The following is a 13,019-nucleotide window of genomic DNA, read 5'->3' as shown; positions in this document are numbered from 1 at the left end:
AGGCAGGAAGATTCACCCCTGACCTCTCTCATGTCACACAGAACTGCCACTCGCGGGATGTTTTTGTTTTGCCCACCACTCTCTGTAAATGCAAGAAAAGAGATCGGCAGTTTCTAAGATACTCAACCCACCCCATCTAACAGCAATCACTCTATGGTCAGTCACTCAGGGCACATTTCTGCCCCATTCTGTTGTTTGGGCTGAACAACTGAACCTCTTGACCACGTCTGCGTGCTTTTAGCGCATTGATTTGCCACCACATGATTAGCTGATATTTGCATTAACGAGCAGCTGTACCTAATAAATACGTTAGCCTTTATTTTATTTCAGCAGACCACACGTCACAGTGCGAGAAGCCGATATAATAATGTGCGGCCGTAATGTTGTTTCTCAACTGAAAGAAATTGAAAAGGAACATTAAACAAATTATATTTATTCCTCTACAAACACTGCTACTTTTTCTGATATGTTCCTAACACAGTTATATGGCCATAGACAGAAACACGAGCGTGGAAGCCTTGTACATGCACCGCCCCACGTGCGACCGCAATTAGGCGAAACTGTGAAGAAATGAATATGATCTCGCGTTTGAAGCATCTCCCGGCCTGGACTGACAGCTCAGACTCCCCCCACATCCGCCATCACCCTGACTGATGCACCTAGCAACTAATCGCATGTCAAACACAAGATATTTTATGTAATAAATTACAGGCAAAAAGTCATTTCGGTGTCATTTATCAGCATTATTATCAGTCTTGTTTCTCTGGATTAATCAACAGTTTTTTTATGTCATTTTTTTTTTTCTTTTTTTAAATCCATTCACTTCACGTTGCTGTAATATCAGTGTCCTTCTGCTAATGAGGGCGTCTAGCGCTGAAGGGGTTAAACTTTTTTTTTTTTTAACCAGAAATCTGTGGAAATGGCGATTACATAAATGTCAAAGAAAAAAGAAAAAGATTATTGGCATTTTTTCTTTTTTGTCCATAAACGGACTTTAATATCTCAACATATTCTGTGGGGAAAAAAATCGTCATTTTGACACATCTGTACTACGCCTGAGGACTGGGAGGGCCCCTTGCTGACAGTGAAGCCGAATATTAATAACTACGCCCTCACTCAGAATCTATGGGGTAATTACATTTACATTTTAATTTAGGAAAAATACATCTATTACGATCCTCACTTACAAACAACAGTCTTGATTTCTAATTAATTAATAGGGTCATGATATATTTCATGCCGGCTGCTGAACAACGCGAGGCACAGCAGAAAAGCACGGGGGAAAAAAAGGGAAATCTACATTATTTCCAACTGCAGGAAGTGGTTATAAAATGTCTCTTCCTGAGAGAGGGCTGCCATGTCTTCCTTCATCTGTATTATTATTCTGCTTGTAGTGTCATGAGGAAAGTCTGCTCATTGGACAGAACACACCAAACTGCCCTATCCAAGGGTCCCTGGGACCGCTGCAGTGAGCAAGCATCGGGGGAAGGCATTTAATGCTGGCTGCGATTGTGCAACGTAAAGTCTGCTTTGCGAACTTCAACAAAATGGCAGACAATCCTGTCTTCTGGTTGGCGAGGCCATAGGTCTGTATGTGAAATATAATGCATGCTGATGTATGTACAAATCAGCCATTATCTAGTATTACAAGTGAAAACAAAGAGAGGTATGAGAAGAGAAAAGATAGATAATGTGGGGTCTTACAAGTGTAAAAATAATGTATGGTTACAAAAATGCAGAAAAAAAAAATAGCAGCACAGCCTAAAGCAGAGACTGGGAACATGCAGCTCTTCAGTTGTGGAAATACATGTCAGAGGCTGGAAGGGCATGCTGGACTTTGTAGTTACATAACAGTTGTACAGCCACAGGCCCCCTGAGTCTACAAACTATGTACCGACATTATTTTTCTTTCCTTTAACTACATAAATATGAGGGTTGTCCAAAAAGTAATGCCTAAATGCTCATAACTCTGAAATAATATGCAATATTTATTTGAAACTTTGTCAGTTTGTAGTTCAATATGTCTGCTAGCTATATATGTATTTTTGTTTAGGTAGTCCAAGAAATACCATGGAATCCAAGATGAAACAAAGAGCAGTCACTGAATTTCTGACCAAGTTTGAAGCCAACCCTGAGACGTTTTTGGAAAATGTCATTACAGGAGATTAGACCTGAATATTCCTTTATGACCCAGAAACAAAGGCCCAATCACAGCAATGGAAACACCCAAGTTCACCTAGGCCAAAAGAGTTTAAATCACAGCGATCCGTAAACAAAGTCATTGCCACATTCTTCTGGGATTGCCGAGGTGTTATTCTCATCGATTACTTGGAACCAAACCAATCAACAGTGATCGATACATTATTACACTTAAGAATCTGAAAGAAGCCATCCGCAAAAAAAGGTCAACAATTCCACTGTCAAATGTCATCTTACACCACGACAATGCCAGACCTCACACGTCGATGGCATAATCTGCGGCCATTGCCAAAATGGGGTGGGCAATAATGCCACATCCAGCATACAGTCCTGATTTGGCCCCTTCTGACTTTCATCTGTTTGGCCCTCTCAAATACTGTCTCCGGGGTCAACATTTTGAAGACAGAGGTTGTTAAAATCGTCATACGTTCCTGGGTCAAACACCAACCAGTGGAATTTTTCCAGAGTGGATTCACAGCTTGTGTTGAGAGGTGGAGAAAATGTTTGAGGGCAGATGGTGAATTTTTGGAGTAGAGTCATTCTGTTACTAAGACTTCAAAGTATTTTACTGCAAATATTCAAATCTGCATCTATAATAAAATTTGAGTTGTGAGCATTTAGACATTACTTTTTGAACAACCCTGGTAAATGTACTAGTAATTGGTAATACCACACAACCTATTATTTTGCAAATTCACATTTATATGCATGCGTGATGCTTTCATTGGTCAGTATAGATCGTTTTGAGTAGATACTGTCCAGAGTCTACAATCAAACAGCGCCACCCAGTGGCAAAGTCATCGCGAAAAAAGCCTCAACAAGCTGTATCTCTGGTCATATTCATACCGCTAGCAGTCACAGCGTTGTACCGTTATTGGGGGCATCATAATGACTTATTCCACTGCTGGACACACATCAGGTAAATTACTGCTGAGCAAATGCTCAATATCTGGGAGGTAACAATGTTCGCAGTTCACCTGGACAGGTAGAAAATGGCCCCGCATACATACACTACAGATTTGTAACCATATTACGTCACTCACTGTATGGTTGAACTGCCATCGGGTGAGGATGACCTGTCTGGGGCAAGCCCGGGGCACCCATAGGTGGTGGGTCATCATGGGAAGTGCCAGCCTGCTGGAGCGCCAACTCAATCTCTTCATCACTCAGTCCTATAAGGGAAGAAAAGACAGAACTCAGATGAGCGGAGATACAGGGTTCCAGATTGTCGATCGTCGCTCAGTGATGCGCTGAGAGGAACATATATAAAAATAAAATATAGCGCTCCGTCTCCCAGACTCAGAGCCTGCGCAGGGATATTGTCTGGGCTTTGATGTTTCTCATTCAATTTGCTTAATTTCTCCACAGTTTTATTACCGCAGTTCAGAGCCTGATGCACCACAAACACTCCCCGCTACATAACCCATCAGTAGCAAATGGAGCTCATGTCCCTAACCCTTCCCTCGCCAGCGCTACACAACAGCAGGGCCTTACGGAGGAGCTTCAATGGTTAAGAGGTTAGCGCCCCTTATTCAGCTCACGTAAAGCGCAATGAAAGCAGACAAAACAGACAAAACTAACCAAAGCTAATTATGTAAAGAGGCAGCTCGTTAAGTCACATTATTACTATAGGGAAAGAGAGTCTACATTTTATGACAAACGCAGAAATAAAAAAGAAATCAGTAGTGCACAGTGATTGTAGAAGGAAGAAACATATCCAAAAAGAATACCAAACAGTGCCCCGGGAAATGCCAACAGCTGTGCCCGCCTTGAGCAGTTATGGCGCCTCTCTTGCTCCTGGCCACGCTGGACTCACCGTACATTACACAGATCCCCACTAGGACTGTACTACACGGGCTCAGGACGACCGTGGATGCTGCAAACGTTGTCTGGCAGGGCATGCTGGGAATGTTAGTTCTGCAACACATTTCACTTGAGTCTATCCTAATAGAAGGCTCTTTATTAGGTTATCTAAAGCAGCATGAGCGTATCCTAACTCCACCAATACTTTTCCCTTATGGGTTCCACCCAGTGCTGATCACGTCCTGCATATGTACCTGCACACACATATATATATATATATATATATACACACACACACACTACATGAGGGGAGCGCAAATGGACTTGTCCATAAAAGTAAAACCCTTGTATTGATGCCAACATCAATATAAAGGAGGCATCATCAGGATGATAACGTCACTGTGAGCAGGACCAGCGCACACCCCAACACTTCACCAATAATTGCTGTAGTGTATTTCAGATAGTGGAACCCTTGACCAGCAAGAAGAGGGTCAGACGCGTTTTATGCACAGGCTCAAGGACTGGATAACTGTATATGACATAAAATAATAATAATCTTAGAATTTGGGGGCGCTAAAAACAACAACAAAAAACACTTCAGTCGGCCATGGCGGTCCTGATCTACAACAAAACGAGCCCCCAAAATTTACATTACAATAATAAAAGGATTTTTTTTTTGTATTAAAATGAATGAAATATTGTCAGGTCATATAAGCACGGAGAGCAGGAAACCAGTGTCAGCGACTATATTAGATCCTCGTCCCCCCCAACTAGAAGGAGGACAAGAGGTTAACAAGAGCAGATCGTCCCAAAAGAGAAGGACGTGGCGGCGCCGGCTGTTAGTGTAAACTCCTTGCCGTTGTCTATCACCAGCCTGACTAATGCAGAGTTTTTTTGTATTTTTTTTTGTTTCGAATAATCTAATGCAAATTAGACACACGCGTCTCCCAGTTGATTGCTATCTGAGTTGAATAATCTGCGAGACACTGAGGGGACACAAGGCAAGGACTCGCACAGTAACCAACAACCTTAGGATGACAACCGGCTGAGGATGTAATGACAATACAATATTGTAATATATGTTAGTGCATGATGCTAATATGGGCAGCTCTAATGCAGCGATGGTGGTTTTACTTATTTATATAGTGCCAACAAATCCCGTTTCACTTTGCAATTGGGTTTGAATGCAGACTGCACCGACCAACCCAAGCTGACCAAACTCTCTGCAGATAAACTGCGACATTGTGTGGAGATTGTTGTATGTATGATCATTATAACAAAACAACATAAAAGTCAAACATGTAATAGATATTTTATAGGCTATATTATTACAGCCAGTCTTCCAAAAGTCTCTACATGCCTTAAATTCGTCCGGGACTGTTATCACAACTTCAGATGTGAATTGCTGGACCCGTCAGAATTCTTAGAATCAGTGCCTGAACCTCTGAGCCTGGGAGACCCGAGAGCTCACCCTGGCAGAAGGATGATGGGCGCTGTGTTTGCAGCATGGGAGAGCCTCTGAATCGTCATAAATGACGCCACAAGTGCCGTATGCTGCAGAAAGACATCATCTGCCCCAGACATAACCTTGTAAAGTATAATATGTGTTATAGTATGTGAGAATATGTCACTGGAACTTCCTAAGCATGAATGACAACACCGGATGCTCCATGGCTCGCCTCTGTTTTATGTGCATCTGGTATCGCGCAGGACCTGCCCTGTAAGGATCATTTCTGTGTTTGGCGCCAGCTGTTGAAAAATAATAAAGTTTAAAAAAAAAATTTTTTTTTGGAATCATATAAACTCTCATTTTTTTAAGAAAGATAAATGTAATGTTTATCTGTAGTGATTATTTATTCTGGTCATACTCTTACACAATGAAATGACAAGGCCGATAATGATGCACAACTACAGCACAAATGCTCTTTGGGGGCCGGATTCATTTGGCACAAACAGATTTTATATATTTATTTTTTTTTGCAGGACAAAATTTCTAATTGATTTATTGCAAAATTGTTTGATTTTTTTGAAACAGAGACTGAGGTGTATATTTACTAAAGTGCTGGTTTTTAGAAGTGGGGATATTGCCCATAGCAACCTTCTAGATGATAACAGCTAGATTCTGATCGGTTGCTATGGGCAACATCTCCACTTCTAAAAACAGGCATTTTAGTAAATATACCCCTGAGCGTCATCCCACATATCTAAGGGGACTCACGTTGCACGTGTTACATGGATGGGGGTTTGAGTTATTATTTAGTTTGGGTAGCAGCTTAGAAAATTGGAACCATTAGCTCTGACAACTCCTGCTGGTCATTTGCCAGTTTCATGCCTTTTGGGTCAGCCTCACTGATTTTAACATCAGTCATATTAGAGACCCAACCAGATGTCAGTGGTCTTTAATTACGATATTTGTTGGGTCCTAAATCCTTAATGTTTTTCCCCTGCACTGCTCTGTAGCCTACAGGTCACATGCTCTACTGTATATAAATCTGTACACATGTTGGCCAATGAACTACACGGCACATACCCGTTACCCAGCCGCAGAACATGCCGTGTGATAGACCTGGGCCTATTTAACGCCTGCGCTGCCCTAGGTCCCCCGACAGCCTCTAGATCAATGTGCCGCAGGCAGGTGTGGCAGTGAGGGGGTTAAGGTTGAGTCGGGAGAGCACGCAGGGCGAGAGAGCCGTTAAAAGTCCTCTGCTGACCCTTAAGACCCCTATTTCCCAGAGCCCTGTATAAAATTGAATTTTTTAAACATAAATTACACGTAATGACGACACAGTAAAAACTAACAGTAATGGAAAGCTGTGCTGTATTTCATTAGGCGAGCGTATTCTGTGCTACCTGATACAGACGGCTCTTGTTTATGAGTTAGTGTGTTAGCAGATGTGGATAGAGGCATTCTCCTCGACCTTGCTCTTCTCATTGGGGCATGAAATTACGATGCCAGCACCTTCATATTACAGCCATAAATACTGTAAACTGCAAATTTAAGCCAACGGCTCCTATTGTCTCTGAACATAAAGCTGATCGGTATTTATTTAAAAGGGGCGAGGGAAAAATATTATATATCACATTGTTTATGGGTTTCACACCCCTCCCCCGTGCAGAACAGCAAAGAGGGCTGTGTACATATGAGTGCGTATGTGTTAAAAAAATAACTATATATATATATATATATATATATATATATATATATAGCTTTTATACACAGAAACACACACATATATATATATATATATATATATATATATATATATATGTGTATATATATATTTATGCACACCCATCATTATTAAAAATTTACCTTTGGGTGGCTAATTTTGAGGACATAATCCATAAGTTTTAATCTACTTATATACAGTAACTCCTGTGGATGCCTGGTTCATTTATTACCATAAGAATAATATACAGGTCATTAAGAGATGATGGATTAAAATGATAACCTAAATCTGTCCCATGGACCAAAAGATCATTCCCTCTGCATATATAACTTATTCAATCATTAAAGTATTAGGAAACAAACTGTGAACAAAAAACCCCTATAGAGTTACATGGACTTTGGGGTCTATTTACTAAGTCTTGAAAGGAGATAAAGTACCAGCCAATCAGCTCCTAGCTGCCATGTCACATGCTGTGTTTGAAAAATGACAGGAGCTGGTTGCTTGGTCCACTTCATCTCCATCCAAGGCTTAGTAAATAGACCCCTTAATTAGCTAAATGCCGGTAAATCAATCCAAATGCTTCTTCATGGGTGTGATTGGGATCTACGTGGACCCTAATAATGTATATACACAGATAGAAACACAGTGTATGCAGGTAAATAGCTATGTATAGAGGGTAACACAGTGTATGCAGGTAAATAGCTATGTATAGGGGGTAACACAGTGTATGCAGGTAAATAGCTATGTATAGGGGGTAACACAGTGTATGCAGGTAAATAGCTATGTATAGAGGGTAACACAGTGTATGCAGGTAAATAGCTATGTATAGGGGGTAACACAGTGTATGCAGGTAAATAGCTATGTATAGAGGGTAACACAGTGTATGCAGGTAAATAGCTATGTATAGGGGGTAACAGTGTATGCAGGTAATAGCTATGTATAGAGGGTAACACAGTGTATGCAGGTAAATAGCTATGTATAGGGGGTAACACAGTGTATGCAGGTAAATAGCTATGTATAGGGGGTAACACAGTGTATGCAGGTAAATAGCTATGTATAGAGGGTAACACAGTGTATGCAGGTAAATAGCTATGTATAGGGGGTAACACAGTGTATGCAGGTAAAATATGAGATATGGTAAGAACTTACCCTTGTTATCTCTATTTCTACGAAGTCCATAGGGTTCCACAGGATACCTTGGGGGGTATAGGTGTGACGTCAGTCGCAGGGCACCAAAGAGTTAAGCTTTCAGCCTCCCAGGATGCACTAGGTCCCCCTCCTATACCCCGCCCCCGGGCCAAGGCACCTCAGTTAGTTACCAAGCCATAGGCCGGAGGAGGAGAAGGAAGAGAGAGAACAAAGATCTGGACACATACAAGAATCACATTCTCACCAGAGGGAGACGGAAAACCGGTGACCAGAGCAAAGCCCATCTGCAGCACAGGTGCGACAGGGCGGGAGTCCTGTGGAACCCTATGGACTTCGTAGAAATAGAGATAACAAGGGTAAGTTCTTACCATATCTCATATTTTCTACTTCAGGGTCCATAGGGTATCCACAGGATACCTTGGGGATGTCCCAAAGCAGTATCCTTTAAGGGTGGGGACGCTCCTGTGCAGAAAGGAGAATCCGCCGCCCGAAGGAAGCATCCTGAGAGGCGAAGGTGTCAAACCTGTAATACCTCACGAAGGTATGGACAGAAGACCACGTAGCAGCCTTGCAGATCTGAACTGCCGAGGCACCACGTCGAGCTGCCCACGAAGGACCCACAGACCTAGTGGAATGAGCCTTCAGAGAAGGAGGGAACGGTAGGCCTTCATGAAGATAAGCTTCAGAAATAGCCATACGGATCCAGGCTGCCAAAGTTTGCTTTGAAGCAGGCCAACCCTTTTTACGGAAGCCATAGAGGACAACAAAGCGTCCGACTTCCTAAACAAAGAAGTGCGGTCAACATAAGTCCTTAAGGCCCGCACAACATCCAAAGAGGCCTCACCCACGGAAAGACCCGGTGAGTTAAAGGCCGGAACAACTATTTCCTCGTTAACATGAAACTGGGAAACAACTTTGGGAAGAAACTCGGGCCGAGTGCGGAGCACTGCCCTGTTCCCATGAAAAACCAAGAAAGGGGGTCTACAAGAAAGAGCCCCTAACTCAGAAACACGTCTGGCTGAAGCAACGGCCAGAAGGAAAACAGTCTTAGCTGTTAGCCATTTAATATCCACTGAGCCCAGTGGTTCAAACGGCGGTCCTTGGAGAGCCCTCAGGACCACAGCCAAATCCCAAGGCGCCACAGGTGGAACAAAGGGCGGCTGAATACGGAGAACACCTTGCATAAAGGTGCGCACATCCGGGATTGTAGCAATCCTACGGTGAAACCAGACAGATAGGGCCGAAACCTGTACCTTCAAAGAAGCAAGGCGAAGCCCATGATCTAGTCCCGCTTGCAGGAAGGCGAGAATCCGAGACAGACGAAACTCCCGCGGTGCATAACCTCTCGGTCGACACCACTGGAAGAACGTATGCCACACGCGATGGTATATCCTCGCGGAAGACGGTTTCCGAGCTCGTAACATGGTACGCACCACAGAGCTGGAAAACCCCCAGGACCTCAGCATGGCCGTCTCAACAGCCACGCCGCCAAAGACAGCCGAGTCAGGTCCGGGTGAAGACAAGGACCCTGAGACAGAAGGTCCGGTCGTAGCGGCAACCGCAGAGGACTGTCCACGGACAGACCCTGAAGGTCTGAGAACCAGTGCCGTCTGGGCCACGCGGGAGCTATCAACAGGAGCGTCCCTCCTTCCTGTTTGAATTTCCGGATTACCCGTGGAAGAAGGGAGACCGGAGGGAACAGGTATGCGAACCTGAACGTCCACCGGACGGACAGAGCATCCACCAGAGACGCCCCTTCGTCTCTTGTGCGAGACCCGTACACCGGCAACTTGTTGTTGTGCCGGGACGCCATGAGGTCGATTTCTGGAAGACCCCACCTGTCCACCAGTAGTTGAAAAACGTCCGGGTGCAGGGACCATTCCCCTGGATGAACGTCCTGGCGACTTAGAAAGTCCGCCTCCCAATTTAGCACTCCCGGGATGAAGACCGCTGATATGGCCGGAAGATTGCGCTCCGCCCAAACCAGGATCCGAAAGACCTCTACGAGAGCCGCCCGACTGCGAGTTCCTCCTTGCCTGTTTATGTAGGCCACGGTGGTAGCATTGTCCGACTGGACCTGCACCGGGTGACCCTGGAGAAACCGCTGTGCCTGCAGGAGAGCATTGAAGACCGCACGGAGTTCCAAGATATTTATTGGAAGCTCCGCTTCTGTCGGTGTCCACCTGCCCTGGAACAAGTGTGGACCCGAAACTGCTCCCCAGCCCCGAAGACTGGCGTCCGTTGTCAACAGGACCCAATTTGGAACCCAGAACGGACGTCCCTTGTTGAGGTGGGTCGTCTTTAACCACCACGCAAGGGACAGGCGAACCTCCGGGGTGAGCACAATCGTCTGGAACTTCAGAGACTGAGGCAGCCCGTTCCACTTGGACAGGATCAGGTGCTGCAGAGGTCTGGAGTGAAACTGGGCGTATTCCACCATGTCGAACACCGACACCATGGAGCCCAGTAACCTCATCGCCGAGTGTAAGGACACCCGGCGGCTGTGCAGACAACTGCGCACCCTTGACTGCAAAGCAGAGATCTTGTCCTCCGTCACGAAGATCCTTTGCTGTCCCGAGTCCAATAAGGCTCCAAGATGCAGAATCCTCCGAGACGGGATTAGAGTGGACTTCTGCCAGTTGATTAGCCAGCCGTGCCGTTGCAGCAGTGCAATGGTCAGGTCCAAGTGGTGTAACAGGAGCTCTGGAGATCCTGCCACCAATAACAGGTCGTCCAAGTACGGCAACATGCGGACTCCTTGCAGCCGCAGAGAAGCCGCCATGACCGCCATAGCGTCCTGTATGTCCAATGACACCATGTAGTCCCCAGGTTCCAGCGCCAGAATGATGGACCGTAGGGTCTCCATCCGAAACTTCGGGACCCGCAAAGACTTGTTGAGTGCTTTGAGGTTGAGAATCGGACGATATGACCCATTGGGTTTCTGTACCAAAAATAGATTTGAATAGAAACCCTGGCCCCTCTGGGAGAATGGAACAGGCACTATAACTCCAGCCTGGAGCATAGTGTGCAATACCTTCCGCAGCTCCGTAGCCTTGTTCCGGTCTGATGGTAGACCCGTGGTGAAGAATCGAGCCGGGGGTCTGTGCCGGAAGGAGAGGGCGTACCCGTGAGAGACCACCTCCAGAACCCAAGTGTCTGTCGTAGTGAACGACCAACACCGGGAGAACTGCAGCAGGCGGCCTTCCACCCTGGGATCCCCCAAGGGGAGACCCGGACCGTCAGGCCGCAGGCTTGTCATCTGGCTTGGGGGCCGGACGTCTGGTACTCCATGCCTGTTTCCGGGGCTTGACCGATTTCTTAGGGCCAGCCTGTCGAGGAAACGACTGTGGTTTGGGCCTTCCCTGGGCCCTAGATGACCGAAAGGACGATGGTCCAGAACCAGAAGGAGCAGCGGCCGACGGGAGACAAGCAGATTTGGCTGCCGCCAGCGTGGCCACAATCTTATCCAGATCCGGACCGAAGAGAACTTCTCCGGTAAACGGCAACGCTTCCAGACCTTTCTTGGATCTGCGTCCGTCTTCCAGGATCGCAGCCACAAGGTGCGACGAGCAGCTACCGCTGCTGAAGAAATTCTAGACACCAGAGTACTAATGTCTAGAGCCGCCTCGTTGATGTAGGTGGCCGAATCACGGAGATTGCCAATCAACTCCGCCTGTTCGGCCGGACGGTCGGATTCAAAAGAAGCCTCTAATGAATCCGCCCAGCGCTCCATCGCTCTGGCAACCCAGCAAATGGCCATAGCCGGCCGTGCTGCCCCCCCTGCAAGGGAATAAGCGGACTTCAGGCAGATTTCTACCTTGCGGTCCGTAGCATCCTTAAGGGAGGACATGGATGGCATCGGCAATGTGGCACTACGGACAAGACGGGTCACGTGAGAATCCACCTGTGGAGGGGATTCACACTTAGCAAAATAATTATCCGCGAACGGATAAGCCACCGCCAGGCGTCTCTGCGGCTGGTATCTTTTGCCAGGTTGTTTCCACGCCTCCTCTAAATGGTCCACCAACTGACCCGAAAGAGGAAAGACTGTGGCATCGCCCTTCACATCTTTGAAAAAGGCATACTTAGATTTAGCCGCTGGGGGAACTTCGTCCTCAATCACCAAGGCTGTGCGGACCGCCCGAATAAGTCCAGGAATATATACTTTGGACTTAGCATCAGCGTCCTTAGTATGGAAAGGTTCCTGATCGTAAGGATCCAGAATCTCCCCATCATCAGACGTCCCTTCGTCATCCTCATAAGGAGCGGACAGAGACGCCACCGGCCTTTTATGAGGCCGCATCACAGACTCCCCTTGCAACACATCCGACAAGTGCTGTACAGAACTCGTCAGGGAGTTAACCCACGCTGGCTCCTGAGAACCCGGGAGCGGGGAAATAGGGAGACTGTGGGGTACCACCAATTGTCGTGGGAACCCCTGCATGGGTGACGACACCACAGACTGCTGGGACAAACCCATCGGAGTAAACGCGGGCTGCGGAGCTAACTGGCCCACTAAAGCTGTTAACGCCTGAACGAAACAAGCCCAGGGCGGCTCCTGTACCGGTGCTGTAACCGTAATAGGCCGCGCCATGGACAAACACTGCCGGCAAAGGCCCTCCGCGCTACCCTCCCCCTCCGCTAACGGTACTTTGCACGTGGTACACTGTAGCCGGAGGGGAAAATCACTTTCAGACA

General features: G+C 46.3%; 1 protein-coding gene across 1 annotated transcript in view; it reads right to left on the bottom strand.

Annotated features, from left to right (window-relative positions):
• Nucleotides 1-13,019, bottom strand: part of PEX14 (peroxisomal biogenesis factor 14) — a 142,157-nt gene that overhangs the window by 28,494 nt on the left and 100,644 nt on the right. The window contains exon 3 of the mRNA XM_088465166.1: nt 3,243-3,371. Coding sequence (XP_088321292.1) covers nt 3,243-3,303 — 61 coding nt within the window. The 5' untranslated portion in view covers nt 3,304-3,371. The remainder of the gene's footprint in view (nt 1-3,242; nt 3,372-13,019) is intronic.

Source organism: Taudactylus pleione, unplaced genomic scaffold (assembly GCF_031769625.1).
Source record: "Taudactylus pleione unplaced genomic scaffold, aTauple2 ptg001889l, whole genome shotgun sequence".
Classification (NCBI taxonomy): domain Eukaryota; kingdom Metazoa; phylum Chordata; class Amphibia; order Anura; family Myobatrachidae; genus Taudactylus; species Taudactylus pleione.
This window is presented reverse-complemented; position numbering and strand designations above follow the sequence as displayed.